Source organism: Neoarius graeffei, chromosome 20, assembly GCF_027579695.1.
Source record: "Neoarius graeffei isolate fNeoGra1 chromosome 20, fNeoGra1.pri, whole genome shotgun sequence".
NCBI classification, from domain to species: domain Eukaryota; kingdom Metazoa; phylum Chordata; class Actinopteri; order Siluriformes; family Ariidae; genus Neoarius; species Neoarius graeffei.
In genome coordinates, this window is record NC_083588.1 from 10,104,671 (window position 1) to 10,121,333 (window position 16,663).

At 44.9% G+C, this 16,663-nt stretch overlaps 1 protein-coding gene across 4 annotated transcripts in view; it reads right to left on the minus strand.

Annotated features, from left to right (window-relative positions):
* Window positions 1–16,663, minus strand: part of sec24b (SEC24 homolog B, COPII coat complex component) — a 72,247-nt gene that overhangs the window by 40,479 nt on the left and 15,105 nt on the right. For 2 of the 4 annotated variants that reach the window (XM_060901202.1, XM_060901201.1), the window contains exons 3-4: window positions 11,266–11,397; window positions 6,087–6,206 (exon numbers count right to left, since the gene is read on the minus strand). The exons of 1 other annotated variant lie outside the window; for it this stretch is intronic. In XM_060901202.1, coding sequence (XP_060757185.1) covers window positions 6,087–6,206; window positions 11,266–11,397 — 252 coding nt within the window. The remainder of the gene's footprint in view (window positions 1–6,086; window positions 6,207–11,265; window positions 11,398–16,663) is intronic. One more of the 4 variants, XM_060901203.1, reaches the window with a different exon arrangement.

The following is a 16,663-nucleotide window of genomic DNA, read 5'->3' on the forward strand; positions in this document are numbered from 1 at the left end:
GCCGTCTAAGGGCCCGAAGATCACGGGCACCCAGTATGGTTTTCCGGCCTTGACCCTTACGCACAGAGATTCTTCCAGATTCTCTGAATCTTTTGATGATATTATGCACTGTAGATGATGATATGTTCAAACTCTTTGCAATTTTACACTGTCGAACTCCTTTCTGACATTGCTCCACTATTTGTCGGCGCAGAATTAGGGGGATTGGTGATCCTCTTCCCATCTTTACTTCTGAGAGCCGCTGCCACTCCAAGGTGCTCTTTTTATACCCAGTCATGTTAATGACCTATTGCCAATTGACCTAATGAGTTGCAATTTGGTCCTCCAGCTGTTCCTTTTTTGTACCTTTAACTTTTCCAGCCTCTTATTGCCCCTGTCCCAACTTTTTTGAGATGTGTTGCTGGCATGAAATTTCAAATGAGCCAATATTTGTCATGAAATTTCAAAATGTCTCACTTTCGACATTTGATATGTTGTCTATGTTCTACTGTGAATACAATATCAGTTTTTGAGATTTGTAAATTATTGCATTCCGTTTTTATTTACAATTTGTACTTTGTCCCAACTTTTTTGGAATCGGGGTTGTAAATTAATCATTAACAATAAACATTAATCTCATTAAGTATTATTTAAACAAAAAACGCCGATGTAACCAAGACTAATATGAATGCGTGTAATGTAGTGCAGAAACTGAACTCATAAACTAGTAAATAAAGAATGACGCAATCCATTCTCCATTTTCTCTTCTCGTTACATTCAGCCATGCATCGTAGCCTAACTTTTTTTTTTTAATTGAAGTATATACTGTAAAGCCTCGGTCACAACCGGCTGTACGTGCTCCTACGGCCGGTCTACGTGCAAAAAACGCAAGAAACGCACTGAGGGCGCGCGTGTGACGTGCTGATTTTCGAGCCGTAGACTGGCTGCAGAGGTTCTTTGTCATGTCAAACAAACTCTACGGCCGCTTACGTTTTTTTTCAGGTTGTAAGACAAACTTACGGCCAACGTGCGTCTTTCTCCACGAACAAAAAAACCAGGATAGCACATGAAGAAAATACATGGATGTAGACAAAAATAAATTAAGCAGAATAACTAGGCCTATAAAATTAATAAAACAAACAAACAGGATAAATAAAAAGATAAATAACCTCAGCAATGCAGATGTTATAAACAGTGCAATAAACATTTTGCATAAAAAAAAAATCGTGGCAAAGAATCGTAATCTCAAAGCAAAAAAAAAAAAAATCGTGATTCACATTTTTTCCAGAATCATGCAGCCCTACATGGCAATGGTATTTGCAGATTTTTTTTTTTTTTTTTTTACAGCAGAGGAAAAGGAGCACAAAGCCTTTGTCAGACATCATTCGTGAAGATGTCACCTCATACAAGGCCACAGGCTGCATCTCTGTGGATGAAGACTCACTCACATGGTGGAAGAACAATGAGCGCAAGTATCCTCGCATTGCCAAGTTGGCACAACGTAACCTAGCGGTCCCAGGTACATCTGTGCCAAGTGAACGTGTTTTCTCAACGGCAGGGGACATGGTCACTGCAAGTAGGTCTTGCCTCTTGGCAGAAAATGTGGACAAATTGATTTTTCTTGCAGAAGAATATGAAAAAGTGAACAAAGGAGTGTTGTTTTTAAAGTGCAGGGTGTTTAATTTTTATGCAATATTTTATACTGATAGCCAGCCCTTTTGTTTTTAATATTTAAGATATTACAGTGCACTTTAAGTTTAGATAAGAAATCCAGCCATGCGTTTCCAAATACTGCACTTTAATTTCAAGTGAAAAAATGTCTCTCACTCTCAGGGAATGCGGTTTTTGTGTTGAGCTGGTTGAATTTATGCTCCACTTTATGTTTATGGCCTTTGCTATTGTTATGGCCTCATTATTGGCAATTATGTTTAACATATTCTGACTTGGGCTATTCAAAAGCCTGAGCTGAGAATTCCTCTTTTTCTTTTAAGGGATACAATTTCTGCAAGAGCTACACTATAGTTGGCAGTTTGATAAATGCTAAAAAGGCACACAACAGGCTTTCGTCTAAACCGGGGAACAGGGGCGCTGCGCCCTAATACTCTCGGCGTGCGCCCCCTTACCGAAATACCCATTGAACCCCAAGTCACAATGCTATCTTTCTCAAAACAATTTTTTCTCCGTGAAAACATCCCAGCAACACCACGTGACAATGTGTCTGATCATCAAATACGTTATAATTACTCCAAAAATATTCCAAATCATAGTAGATACACCGCCAGACGGTGCAAAAACAATCCGAATTGGCGTTTTCCAGACTGAAGGCCAATTTATGCTGACAACGCAGTCCTCGCAGATGGCGTCACAGATGGCGTCTGCAAAGCCCCCCCCTCGCAGACGCTCTGCGCGCACCTCCCAAAAATTGTGACCACCGCAGACAGCGTCGCAGACAAGAGGGCTCCGATTGGTCCACTCTACATCCGCTGTACACGCACTTCCGCTTCCCTACTTTCCCGGTTTGGTTTGTTTTCACAACCGCCATTTTTAAAAATACTAGCGAAGATAAAGCAGCACGAAGAGCGGTTGATCGAGGAAGTGAGGAAGTACGTACATCTATACGACTCCAGTTCTAGTCATTATAAGTAACCGGAGGATAAACACTCCACTAACCACACCCACCAACTACTCCTAGCGATTTCGCGACTTCGCGCCCCCTTGCGTTGTGGCGGTGAATAACATTGCGCACGCCTATTACTGGGGGCGGCACGGTGGTGTAGTGGTTAGCGCTGTCGCCTCACAGCAAGGTCCTGGGTTCGAGGCCCGGGGCCGGTGAGGGCCTTTCTGTGTGGAGTTTGCATGTTCTCCCCGTGTCCGCGTGGGTTTCCTCCGGGTGCTCCGGTTTCCCCCACAGTCCAAAGACATGCAGGTTAGGTTAACTGGTGACTCTAAATTGAGCGTAGGTGTGAATGTGAGTGTGAATGGTTGTCTGTGTCTATGTGTCAGCCCTGTGATGACCTGGCGACTTGTCCAGGGTGTACCCCGCCTTTCGCCCGTAGTCAGCTGGGATAGGCTCCAGCTTGCCTGCGACCCTGTAGAAGGATAAAGCGGCTAGAGATAATGAGATGAGACGCCTATTACTGCCCGCTCAACGATAAATTACACCTAGCTTTTCGCAGACATCTGCGAAAGCCTTGTCGCAAGAGCATGCAGAGGCCTTGAGGCGCCATGTTGTTTACTTGTCGCGGCTACTCTCGCGAGATTTGACATGGGTTACATACAAGGTCAGCTGACTTGTAGAGCGAGATTTCTCGAGACTGAATGACCTTTCACCCACCGGCGCAGGAGCTTTTGACAGAAGTAGTTTGCGAGTTGTTTTTGTTGACACTTGGGCATTTAAAGACGTCATCCCGCGGCACAAAACGGAAGAAAGCCAAAGACTGTCCGGGGCAGAAGATTACTTCTTTCTTTTTCAATGTTGACAGACAGTTTGCTACAATTTCCCTCTCAGATAGCCTCAGAATGTCCCATTGTAGCCTCGATTTTTCAAAGGCTTCGGGACGACGGACGGAATTTTTCCATGGTGAGCGCCCTCATACTAAATTTTTCTAGAAAAAAAAAACCCTACACAAGTTCCTGTAAATGGCAGTACACATTCTCCTTTTTTGCCAAATAAATGAAAAGCATGTTGAAATCATTAATGTTTTCCCTCTTGCTGTATCAAAATCTCACCTAGCTTTCCTCAGTGATGGTCTGTATCCCAAATTGTGGATAAATAAGCTGTGTGTCATATGCTGAAGTATATTTCTGGAGTTTTAAAGATTAAAAGGGAAAAAAAAAAAAAAAAAACACAACCGTACCGAACCGAAAACCGTGACACGAACCAAACCAGCCTGAACATTTACCATCCACTTCTTGAGGAACAGCTGCACCTTTGTACAATTACCCAAATCGACCAGCAACAGGTCGAGACCTTCGGGTAACGTTCACGTCAAACATCAGAATGGGGGAAACTCATCTCTGGCATGGTCGTTGGTGCCAGACGGGCTGGTTTGCATATTCCAGAACTTGCTCGTTTCCATGCTCAACGGTCTTTTGAGTTCCCGCAAAACAAACATCCAGCGAGCGCAAGTTCTGAAGGTGGAAACTCCTTATTTGATGAGGGAGCGGCTGACGATCAGACAGGAAGACTATAGTTACTCATAACGACTCTTTCCAACCGCGGTGAGCAGAAAAGCATCACGAAAAACTCCCACCACGTCACACCTCAAGCTGGATGAGCTCCAACAGCACAAGACCGCATCATCACGTCCTGTTCCTGTCAGCTGAGAACATGAATCTGAGGCTCCAGCGGGTCCCGGACAGATGAAGATTGGAGAAAGGAGATTGTGGGGTCTGAATTTACAGCCAACAGCATGAATCAACTGACTCAACCTGCTTTGGGTGAACAGTTCAGGGTGCTCGTGGTGATGGATTGCTTCGTCACCCTTCATACCAATTGGAGTATTGTTGACGAACACGCGCATTGCTTCATGGCTATGATTTGCCCTTCTACTAGTTGTGACTCAGCGTGATAACGATGCTGGCGTGTCACAAAGCACAAGTCGGCTCAAACTCGCGTCCGCGAACAGAAGGAATCCAGGATCCTTCAACGGCCTCGACGTTCACAAGATCTGAATCCAACAGAGTGACTTTCGCATTTGAGATCCACAGCATGAACGCTCAGCCGACGTACGTGCAGCGGGAGGTCGGTGGCGAAGGTCATGAGTTCAGTCCTTGCGTCGCCAAGCTGCCACTGTCGGGCTCGGTCGTCTCAACTGTAAGCGGCTTTGGAGAAAAGAGGTCAATGTGATGCCGACGCGGCGCGAAATCTCAAAGGAACGTCTCCAACACCTTGTGGAATCCATGCCATGAAGTACCGATGCTGTTTTGTGAGCAAAGCAGGGTCAGAACCGTTAGTTCCAAATAAAGTGCCAGTAAGTACAGTATATCGTGGAGTACATAACGTTTGGTGGAGAAGTCCTGCCTCAAGCGGAGGAGTTTAAGTATCTTGGGATCTTGTTCATGAGTGAGGGAAGGATAGAGCATGAGATCGACAGACGGATCGGTGCGGCCTCCGCAGTGATGCGGTCACTTTACCGGTCCGTCGTGGTGAAGGAGCTGAGCCAAAAGGCGAAGCTCTCGATTTACCGGTCGATCTACGTTCCGACTCTCACCTATGGTCATGAGCTTTGGGTAATGACCGAAAGAACAAGATTGCGGATACAAGCGGCCGAAATGAGTTTCCTTCGCAGGGTGGCTGGGCGCTCCCTTAGAGATAGGGTGAGAAGCACAGTCACTCGGGAGGAGCTCGGAGTAGAGCCGCTGCTCCTCCACATCGAGAGGAATCAGCTGAGGTGGCTCGGGCATCTCTTCCGGATGCCTCCTGGACGCCTCCCTGGGGAGGTGTTCCAGGCGTGTCCCCCCAGGAGGAGGTCCCGGGGAAGACCCAGGACACGCTGGAGGGACTGTGTGTCTCGGCTGGCCTGGGAACGCCTCGGTGTTCTTCCCGAGGAGCTGGCCGAGGTGTCTGGGGAAAGGGAAGTCTGGGCTTCCATGCTCAGACTGCTGCCTCCGCGACCCGGCCCCGGATAAAGACGAGACGAGACATAACGTATAGCGTAGATGGTACGACACGAAGACGCAGATCCCGTCTCCGAAACCACACCTGCAAATCTGAGAGTCAGTTCAAGGAAAATATTTACAGAACAGGTTTTGGGTAGGACTTCCGTTATTTGATTTCTACGTTAGTCTCCTAGCTCCAGTATAAAACCTGAAAAGTTTCAAACACCAAACATGTCTTGACGTATGACTGAGATTGAACTTTCCCTTTCATTACAAACATATGTGATCATCATCAGTAGCAGATACACACGTGTCTGTAACGTGATGTGTATATGACAGAAAAGTGCAGCCGTGTGTGTGTACACAATCAAAGCAAGGAGTGTGAGGTGAGACAGCTCTGGGGTGGGGATCATGATCGGACAGAGGGACTATGGGATGGGGGGGGGGCTAAACGGGAAGACGGAGGGATGACATGGGCGGGAGGAGGAAGAAAAGCGAAAGCCGACCTGCTTCCTCATCCTCCTCATCCTCGTCCTCGTGGTCCGAACTGGATGAGGAATGGTCACCTGGCAACCCTGTGGAGGAACTAGCAGCTCTATTGCCCCCATATCCACCAATCAGCAGCCCTGAAATACAGCACAGCCAATCATCAGAGAGACAGGGGGAGGGAGAGAGGTGGGGGACAGACAGACAGACAGAGAGAGAGACAGAGACAAAAAGTAAGAGAAGATAAGTGAGAGCAGAGGAATAACCAGATGATGAGTACAAGATAGACAGAGGTAAACGGCACAGGAAAAGATGAGAGAAAAAGGGAAAAAAAAAGTTGTGGATGAGAGAAGGAAGGAAAGAAAGAAAGGACACATAAGAGAAAAATAGTGAGAGCTCAAGAGAGACCAGCAGAGGTCAAGGATGCACAAAGGATGAAGAAAGCGGAAGATTAACAGTGAAGAACGAGAGCGAAAGAGCAATCAAGTGTGACAAAGGACACACACACACACACACACACACACACACACACAAAAGAGGAAGACGAAGAAAGACGGGAAGAATAAGACAGAAGAGAGATGGGGGGGTGGGAACACTGATTTAAGATTGCTCAGGTGACGTCAATGCGCTTGTGCGCTCACGCACACACACCCCACTCCTGGAGGTTTTTAATATTTTACCCAATAGCTGTGTGCCAATTTTCAATTTCTATATCACAATAATAGTGCAGGGTATTTTTGTTTTTTTTTGTTTTGAAGTTCAAAGGTTTTCAACTGCACAGATTTAACAACGTTCTTTCTTCATCAAATACAAGCCGCCGCTTCCCCGCCTCTCCCGCAGCACCTGGTGGTGACTGCCTGAACGAATCCAACAATTTCCAGGCTTGCGGTGGGGTTAGTTTCTCAGAGTTCAAAACACCTCCACAAGAAATCAGTTTCATCTCGAAATGCTGATTTATTTTTTTTTTTTTAATTTAAGGAACAAAAAATTATTTTGGCGTATTTGAGTAATAAATCGCACTCGTGTATTCCGGACGTTAGTTCAGTTTGCCCGACAAACAGAGTTACAAAAAGCTGCTCGTTACGAATCCTTGGATATCGTGTCACGGACTATCGGCACACTCTTCGCTTCTTTGAATTTAACTCTGCGAGATACAACACATGGCCAAAAGTTTGTAGACGACCGACCATCACACCCATGTGCTTGTTGCTTGAACATCGCATTCCAGATGGAGTCCGTCTTTGCCGTTTTCTAAAAAAAAAAAAAAAAAACCCATTCTTCTGGGAAGGCTCTCCACTAGATTTTGGAGCATGGCTGTAGGGATTTGTGACTGTTAAGCGACAAGGAGCATTCACGAAATCAGGCACTCATTGCAGGTGAGGAGGCTTGGGGTGCAATCGGCGTTTTGTTTAATCTAAAAGTCGCGGTGCAAACCGCTCAAGTTCTTACACTCCAATCCAATCTTCGCAAACCATGTATTCCCTGGAGCTTGCTTTGTGCACGGGGCAGTGTCATGCTGGAACAGGTTTGAACCTTTTGGTTCCAATTATAATTCTAAAACGTACAAAGGCATTTGATTAAATTTTTAAAAAAAAAGCGTGCTTCCAACTTGGAAGCGCACAGTGCCGATCCACATACTTTTGGCCATGTTGTGTACGACGGAAACAAAATTCAAGGTCAGTCCAGGAGTGGGTCTTCAGAACCAGTGCTCTCGATTTTAAAATAAAATACTACTAATAATAGAGAACAACAACAAAAATGGGACCCTCGACAAGATATACACTCAAAGCCAGAGGAGGATGAGGAAGGCAGGGACGAGAAGAAGCGAGACATGAGGGTGCATCTCAAGCGGGTGTCTGAAGAACGGGCCTGTGGCAAAGGGAGCGAGTTGACTGGGAACCGCTGAGGACCCTCGCTCACAGGTTTCTCTTAATAAATATGACTCGGAGACGGACAAAGAGATGATGAGCGATGGCTTCCGGACAAGCGCGCACAGACGGCTGCGCCGAGCAACAGAGAACACACAAGAAGTTCAATATGGAAATAAGAAAACAGGACAAAATAGAGAAGCATGTACGGGTGAAGCGAACTTCAGTGCTGCACTGTTTAGAAGGAATAACTGGACTCAAGTTGACTGGAGAGAACGCTCAAGAAAGGTCAGCGAGTAATCAGGGTCATGGAATGAAGGGTTCGAGAAACAAGCCATTTTCAAAATGGATTCATGTTCAAGAAAAAAATAAAAATAAAAAAATAATAATAATAATTAGGTACCCCATGGGTCCATGTGGCTACTGCTTATAAATAAAATTATGTTACCATGTCCATACAGTAAATATTGCACACACACATTCATGATACTTGCCTCATCTCTCGCAAGTAGGGCTGTGTACCGGTACTGTACCGTGAAAATCGATTCCGTACAGGTCCAAAATACCGGATCATGAAGTACCGGTACTGTACGGATATAAAATTTACACCAAGTATCTGCTTATTTTGTGACTGAAGATGCGTAAATCCTACCACAAAGACGAAAATTTAGCACTGGAAAAGACGTAAAATGCCGCGCTGAGACTTTAAATCAGAGCCATCTTTGATTTGAGATCCTCTCGCCACAGTCTCACGAGACATTGCGAGAGCCTGGGTGATCCAGCGTTCTGATTGGTCAAAAAGACTCAAAAGTAGGTCAGCCATTTTTCCTTTGCTGGCATTGGCGGCCTTTGTTGCTTTGTGTAATTTTGCCGCGCAAGTTAAAGGCCGCGGACTGCGCGTAGTCTGTAGTACTCTAGTGTAGTCACTTCTCGCTGTGAGACAACTTATGACTTTTTGTCCCAAGTTAACTATAGTGTGACTGAGAAGTGAGGTAGGAAACCTAGTTATGTTCGGTTTTCTTTGAATAAAAGATACTGACAAGTTGTCAACAGTTTATTAATGCTTCTGTCATTATTGAAGAAGTTCAGAAGAATTTGTCAAATTGTTCAGGTACAGGTCCGGACCTGTACCTAAACCTCTGTACCGGTACCTGTACCTGATGTTATGTTTAGGTACGCAGCCCTACTCGCAAGCATCAAGCTGTAGGGCTTGTAGTATTTTGGTGACCGACTTTGCTTACTGCATTTTGTTCAAAACACAGTGCGGTGAACTCGATTTTAAAAATTATAAGAAAGCTCTTGTTCATGAACCGTCTTCGAGGCATTACTGACTTCTCATGAGCACATTTGGTTTCACAAGTCTAGTGTAAAAACTCAAATAATTCTAGCCAATAGCAAAAGTTTGATATCGGCTTTGCGATATACCTGTCCAAAAGCTCATACAAAGTGACAAAACCTTTCATTTGACCTTTCAGAAGAACCCAACGAAAAGCTGTGATAATGAAAAGGTAAGTTTTCTGAAAACAAACACCACTTACTTGATACCAAAAATCAGTAGCCTCGGCGAACCACGAGGTGAATTTCGTTTATCTTTTTATCTCCGGATTATTTTCTGATACTGCAAAGGTTTCTCTTGTTTCGTTTCTGGTTCCGATTGGTTCCCAAGTTTATCAAGAAGCAAAACGAGTCGTCAAACTTGATCAGGATAAGTTTCACCATTTTTTTACAAAACGATGACATCGTGGCTTCGCCACTCGCTCTTGTGTACCTTTGATAACACGAGATCAACTGTTCGTATCGCGAGATCACGATTCGCCGTTCTGGTGATTGTCCAGGGGTCGAAATTAACTTTTGAAAGTACTTGCCCTCAGGGCAACCAACCCCAAAAATTTACTTGCCCGCATGCATCAGTTGCCCTACTAGTATCTTCTATTAAACAATGTTAAACAGTCAGCCTACGTGACAGTGGCGCCTCGTGTCTCATCTCATTATCTCTAGCCGCTTTATCCTGTTCTACAGGGTCGCAGGCAAGCTGGAGCCTATCCCAGCTGACTACGGGCGAAAGGCGGGGTACACCCTGGACAAGTCGCCAGGTCATCACAGGGCTGACACATAGACACAGACAACCATTCACACTCACATTCACACCTACGGTCAATTTAGAGTCACCAGTTAACCTAACCTGCATGTCTTTGGACTGTGGGGGAAACCGGAGCACCCGGAGGAAACCCACGCGGACACGGGGAGAACATGCAAACTCCGCACAGAAAGGCCCTCGCCGGCCACGGGGCTCGAACCCGGACCTTCTTGCTGTGAGGCAACAGCGCTAACCACTACACCACCATGCCGCCCGGCGCCTCGTGTGAATAATCATAATATCATGTGGCGCCATCCCGCGAATGGAAGCGTCACCTACCGCAATGAACCAAAGTCAAGGACAAACGAAAGAGAAGACGGGAAAAATAAAGTTTTCGTTCTGTTTCTGTTAGGAATCACAACTTAATTTTTCTTGGTAAAATAGACAGACGGACAACTAGTGATAATTTTTGTTGCCCGAGTATGAGAATGACTTGCCCATGTCCGTCGGTACATGCTTAATTTCGACCCGTTGTCATGCGTTTGCGCAGCGCGCTATTCTTCCACTCATTCTTACAACACAAGAACACAGTGGCTCCGCGTCTCTGAGACAGAAGCCTCCAAAAAAAAAAAAAAAAAAAGCTAAATGACTGTGTAATCAAAGCTTGATATGTTCAAGCAAACATGATGTTTATTTCCACAATATGTATCTTTTATTTCAACTACGTTATTATAAAATCAACACAGCTTCCCAAGATGTTCAGAAATGCCCATCACTGAAACCGAGTTCGAGTGAAATTAGCTTTTCCTGATTTAAAAAAAATAAATCCCACCCAAACAGATCTCTCTTGCTCACAAATGTGGAGGTGATGTTCGTACCACACCATCACAACCAGCAAAAATGGCAATTTTATTCCTAAAAATAGAATCCACTATTAATTTTTGTACCAAATGCACGAGGAAAAAAAAAAAAGCTTGAATAAAGATTTCCATTGATTATTTGTATATAATATAAATCATGACATCACCTTCATATAAAGTTCAAGTCAAGGTTGATCTGAATGCCTCCTTTTTGATACGTCAACCATCAGTACCAACCCAGAGCGAAAGGCAAATTCACAGAAATCGTAGAATACACATCCTTGTACTGTATCTCCTTTCCAAGTCATTGAGCCTGAACTGTGCAGCACTGAAGCCACTGATGACACTCGACAGGCAGCAGAGAAAAAGATGACGGGATGAAGGTCTTCCTTACCTGACTGGCGTCCTGGAGAAGACGGGGTGGATGTGGATGGGGTGCTCAGTGGCGGGCGATGTCCGTCGGCACCCTCTGTGCCGTAACGAGGGCCCGCAGGAGGCGGAGCAGTTTGATTGTAGTGCTGCTGGCCTGGGAAGGGACAGAAAAGACCTTAAGGTGTCGAGTCTCAGCCACGTTGGTCAATTTTTAAGCACTGTTAAATACTCGATTCCGATTTCTCACAAGTTTGATTCCGGTTTTATTTTCTCTTTGGCAGGAGTTCTGCAAGGCTGCAAAGTTTATATTAACGCGCTTGTTTGAACAGCTTAGCATTTATTGAGCCTTTATGAAACGACACTCCAGTGTCAGAACTTTCTAACAGTCAGAGGTGAAGCTTTCACGAAGGTTTCTATCAAATGTGCCATTTCCACTGGCAGTCGAACAGCCCCAGAGCCTGATGCTGCTACCACCACCATGCTTCACAGTTCTCGTGTTGCTGTGCATCTCTGGTCATTGTAGCCAAATTGTAGTCTGGCTAACGCAACTGCAAAGCTCTACGAGCTATTGGTCTGGCCAAGATATTAAGCCCAACCGTTTCCCAGAGCCCGTGGTTGACCCGCCTCCCTGAAATGCCTCAGTTTGCTACTGGTCGAAGCCAGAAAAGGCTGTGACGAAACTTAAACCAATCACATCACTCTTTCCTCTGACCTATGTGACGCGACGGGGCTGACTGGTAGATTAAACCATAGACATCCTATTATTAAACTCTTACCGAAGCCGGTCGGAAGCAAGGCGAAAACGTCCTTCCTTTCAATAAATACCTCCAGGGCGGCTCTTTGCTCCGTTTTCAATGAGAACTTCCCGTTGAATGCTTTCAATACAGCATTCGTGAATGAAGCACTTCCGGCATTGTTTACAGAATCTATCTATCTATGGCTTCCGGTCGCAGTTCTACTACGTCAGTGCCTTGAACACGCCTCTACCCAGGGCAGTTGGAGATGCTCAAAGTTGATTGGTTCCCGATTTTTCGGGAGCTTGGAAGAGCTGTAGATAGCCTGCCTGGCCAGACTAAGCTCGCAACAGGCCCTCGTGTTGCGTCACGCTTAGGATGGGCGGGCCCAGGCTAGCCAAATTGAGCTTTCCTCAAAAAAGCTTCGCCTCGGTCCATGTGGTCAGCTGCAAACTTGAAGGTGTCCATTTTGGAGCAGGGGCTTCTTTCTTGGACGGCAGCCTCTCGGTCCACTGGCATGTTAAACTCGCTTGACCATCGACAGTGGTCCAGCAGCTTCCAGTTCCTGTGCCTTGGTGGTTCCTGACCACACAAACCAATTTCCTCTCAACTGAAGGTGACCGTATGGAACTTTTTCCAGCCAAGTGTCTTGGCAAAGCATCTACCATGGATTAAAGCAAAAAAATAAAAAATCATCTGACTGAAAAAAAAAAAAAAAAAGCTCCATGTCATTGGCCCCTACCATGTCAGCGATGCGTCAAATTTTAAACGCCGTGTTATCCATTATCCCCTAGGCCCCTACTTATAGTACATTTACATAATTTTAACAATGACTAAAGCTAAGGCAAGACTTTACCATTGTCATTACTGGCTATTCATGATGAAACATCAAGTTTTCAGCGCAAAGTGCAAATTTATTTCAACAATACTTTAGTAATGCACAACAGTGGTTCAGAGAAAAGTGCAAGTGCAGTCGAACTTGAACCATGCTTTCAGAAGAGTGGAACAGAAAGAAAAATAGGAAAATCTGTTGAAATAAAGCCAGGAAACAAGAAAAGTAAAGTGAAAGTTCACTTTTTCTGCTTCTTCGCAGTGAAGCCAAAGGCATCTATAGTTTGGCAACACCTGATGCCTGTTTTTGTTTCTTTTTCCTTGGCACAGCAGCAGGAGCTTGCCATTATCGCCCATTTCATTTCGCCAAGCCCATCTCCACTTATTCTTTACCGTTTTGTCGATGTCTGACACATCTGTGCCTTCATTTAAAAGAAGCGCGTCCATGCTGGCAAAACCGAAAGTAATTTGACGCGCTCTAGTGATGGAAATCGAAGGGCCTATGTCAGGTGAAATATGGCCTTATACGCAGTATACTCGAGTTGAGGGGGGGATGTGGGGGGAGGCATCCCCCTTCCGAAATAAAAATCTCAAATCATCCCCCTTATAAAACGGCCATCCCCCCCATCACATCCCTTGGGCCATTTTACCGATTAATGTGGAAATTAGCCTACTATTATTTTAACAAATATTACTACCATTTCAACATTAGAGGCTTTGCGCAGTGATAGCCTACATGTAGCCGGATAAAAAAGACGCATATTTATTTATTCGGTTGCACCTCTCATTCACACCTATACGGAGGTTTCAGTCACTGAAAACAGCTACTTTCGCAAACTCTGAGCAGAGTGGAGATTTCTGAAAACTCCATCTTCAGACACGCGTGTAAATCGGGAAAACGAAGCAACAGTGGGCGAGACGGCGCGCGTGAATATAATGAGTCATAGGTGTGAATCTTTCACCGAATGCCAATTGTCCCGGTTCTTCATGAAATCGCACGCGCACGCACAAATTCATTAGATTAACTTTCAAATAACTGTTCTTGTGCACTTGCGACACCAGAGCCACTTTCCTGAATTTTGAGCTTCGGAGTATTCGCTTCTTTATCTATTTAATCAATTCATTTGTCACATACATTAAAATGACTAATGTAAACCATTAGTAGCCTATTTAAGCAATCGCTGTTTTCTCCACTGTTTTCCGACCTTTTGTGCTTAGTGAATGAGACACTTCATTACACTCCACTGACCGACTTCCAATTCCGGACTTTTTTGAAAATGTAAAATATAGGCCTACGAGATGGTTTTTTGGGACTTAATTCGCGTTGCTCCTTCACTATTAATTTTTGAGACTGACAAGGCACTAAATACTGTGGAATTATTTTCTCCTTACTATGAAGTTTGGCATCTTAAACAAGTGTCGGGAAATCTCGCAGCCCGACTCTGCAGCCTCCAATGTTTAAGCGAACTGCTGAAACCATAATGTTTAAAGATTAAATCGTAGGCTAATCAAACCAAAGAAAAACACAGCCTTTCCAGAACGTTGTCTGCCGAAGCCTGTTTAACCTACAAAAGGCTTAATAGCATAGGTCTTGCTGCGGCTTCAACAGGGCTGTTTAGATTTTTCACCTGATCACCTTTCAATAGGCAAATATCATTATTATTAATATTATTACTACAAAAGGCCTAGTATTAGTAGTAGGCAAGTAGTTGCCTAGTAGTAGGACAGCCAAATTGTTTCTTCAGTGGAGCCGCCGTTAAAAGGAAACTGATGCGGAGCGCCGCGGCTCGCCTCGGGGTGAATCGTGTCCCGAGGCGCGGGGCTGGCCCGCCCTGGCAGCGCTGGTTCGTTGGGGAGAGGGCAGAGGTTGCTGGCTGCCAAGTTTGGAGAGGCTGGGACCTCCCCTGGCCGAGTTACAAGCGTCCAAAGTCGGGCTGGAGCCGCCAACAGAAACAAAACTCAAGCCGAGCACCGCGGCTCGCTGCCTACGCCCAGCCTCCCCGGGACTAGACAGTAGCATAGGCTGTATTTATTTATTTAGGCCTATCTAGCGCAACAACTTATTCCTTTACATATACTCAAACATAACACAAGAAAGTGTTCAACAACAGGCAATCACACCAGCTTGGTGAAGTTCTAAATCACATAGGTGTCAGACCTATGGGCCTACCCCCCTTTTTTCCTCGGATCTGCATCACTCTCATTGATCTTTAGCGCTCCCAGTTGACGGAAATCCGTCGTAGCGACGGAAAACTTTAATCCATGATCTACACCTCCCAATAACATACAACTGTTTGAACTGATGATCTCGGAACGCGCAGCTGTCCAGACATGCGTCCAAGAGACAGTCCTGAGTTGTGGAAATCGATGATCCTCTTTCTCAGATCTGCACTGAGCTCCTTGGACTTTCCCCATTGTATTGTGTTTTGGTCAATCCAACGAGCGCTGACAAACAAACCCTTTTTATGTTCTGCACAGAAAAGTGACCAGCTGTAGTCAATCATGATCAGTAACAGGAAGTTAAGAGACCTTGGCAAGTCAAAAGACATTTTGAAGCTTTGAGCACCACCGAATTCAAAATCTAAGTGGGTGTCTTTCTTGAACCATGCCCTGTATATGGAATTTGCTGTTTTCCAAAAACCCAAAATAAATTAAACTTGTGCACCAATTTTTTTTCCCCCCGATTCAAAGAACTCACTGCTCAACACTACCAGCACATTGATGTCCATGATGACATTCAAGTCTGTATGTAAACTCTTGACTGCAACCATAAAATGCAAGTTATCACAGGAACTAACCATTTTGTGGATGTTCCACAACAATAAATGTAACTGAAACGGCTTGCATAAGTATTCAACCCCCTGAACTTCACAAAAAGTCATTATCAGTATCGTTCATCGCCAGCTCACTTCTTCTTACTCTAAGTTCTCAAAGTCAAAATTCATTATTGGTTGACCAAGTATTTCAAATCAAAAACTTAAAAATACTGCTTGCCTTAGTATTCAATCCTGCAAGTTCCTGAAGCTCCAGATTAAATATACTGGGTGTTTCTCAACGTCAAGGAAGGATCTCAAATGCAGGGCTCGAAATTAACTTTTTTTCTTTGTGTCCCCCAGTGGTCCCGAATTCTGTGTTGTATTGTCCCGAATGGAAGCAATAGTGTCCCCATTTTTTTCCTCTCTGAAATAACCAGTGGTTAATATTATCATATGAAGCCTCATCTCATCATCTCTAGCCGCTTTATCCTGCCCTACAGGGTCGCAGGCAAGCTGGAGCCCATCCCAGCTGACCACGGGCGAAAGGCGGGGTACACCCTGGACAAGTCGCCAGGTCATCACAGGGCTGACACATAGACACAGACAACCATTCACACTCACATTCACACCTACGGTCAATTTAGAGTCACCAGTTAACCTAACCTGCATGTCTTTGGACTGTGGGGGAAACCGGAGCACCCGGAGGAAACCCACGCGGACATGGGGTCCATGCAAACTCTACACAGAAAGGCCCTCGCCGGCCACGGGGCTCGAACCCGGACCTTCTTGCTGTGCGGCGACAGCACTAACCACTACACCACCGTGCCGCCCATCATATGAAGTTACTATTATATTTGTAACTATGCGATTTTGAACCCTTTATATCATTTTTACAATAAGTCACAAGACACAAGCGACACATGTCCTATACATCATCTACTTCAAAATTACAGTTATTGCATTTTCAGTTTATTAAACTTTGGCGATCTCACTGTATGAATAGATACCCGTTTATTTAAAGGGGCCAACTAGCTCATTCAGAAAATGTTTCAACTCCCTACATCTGCAGTACACTTTAGTTGAAAATAAGACCCTTTTT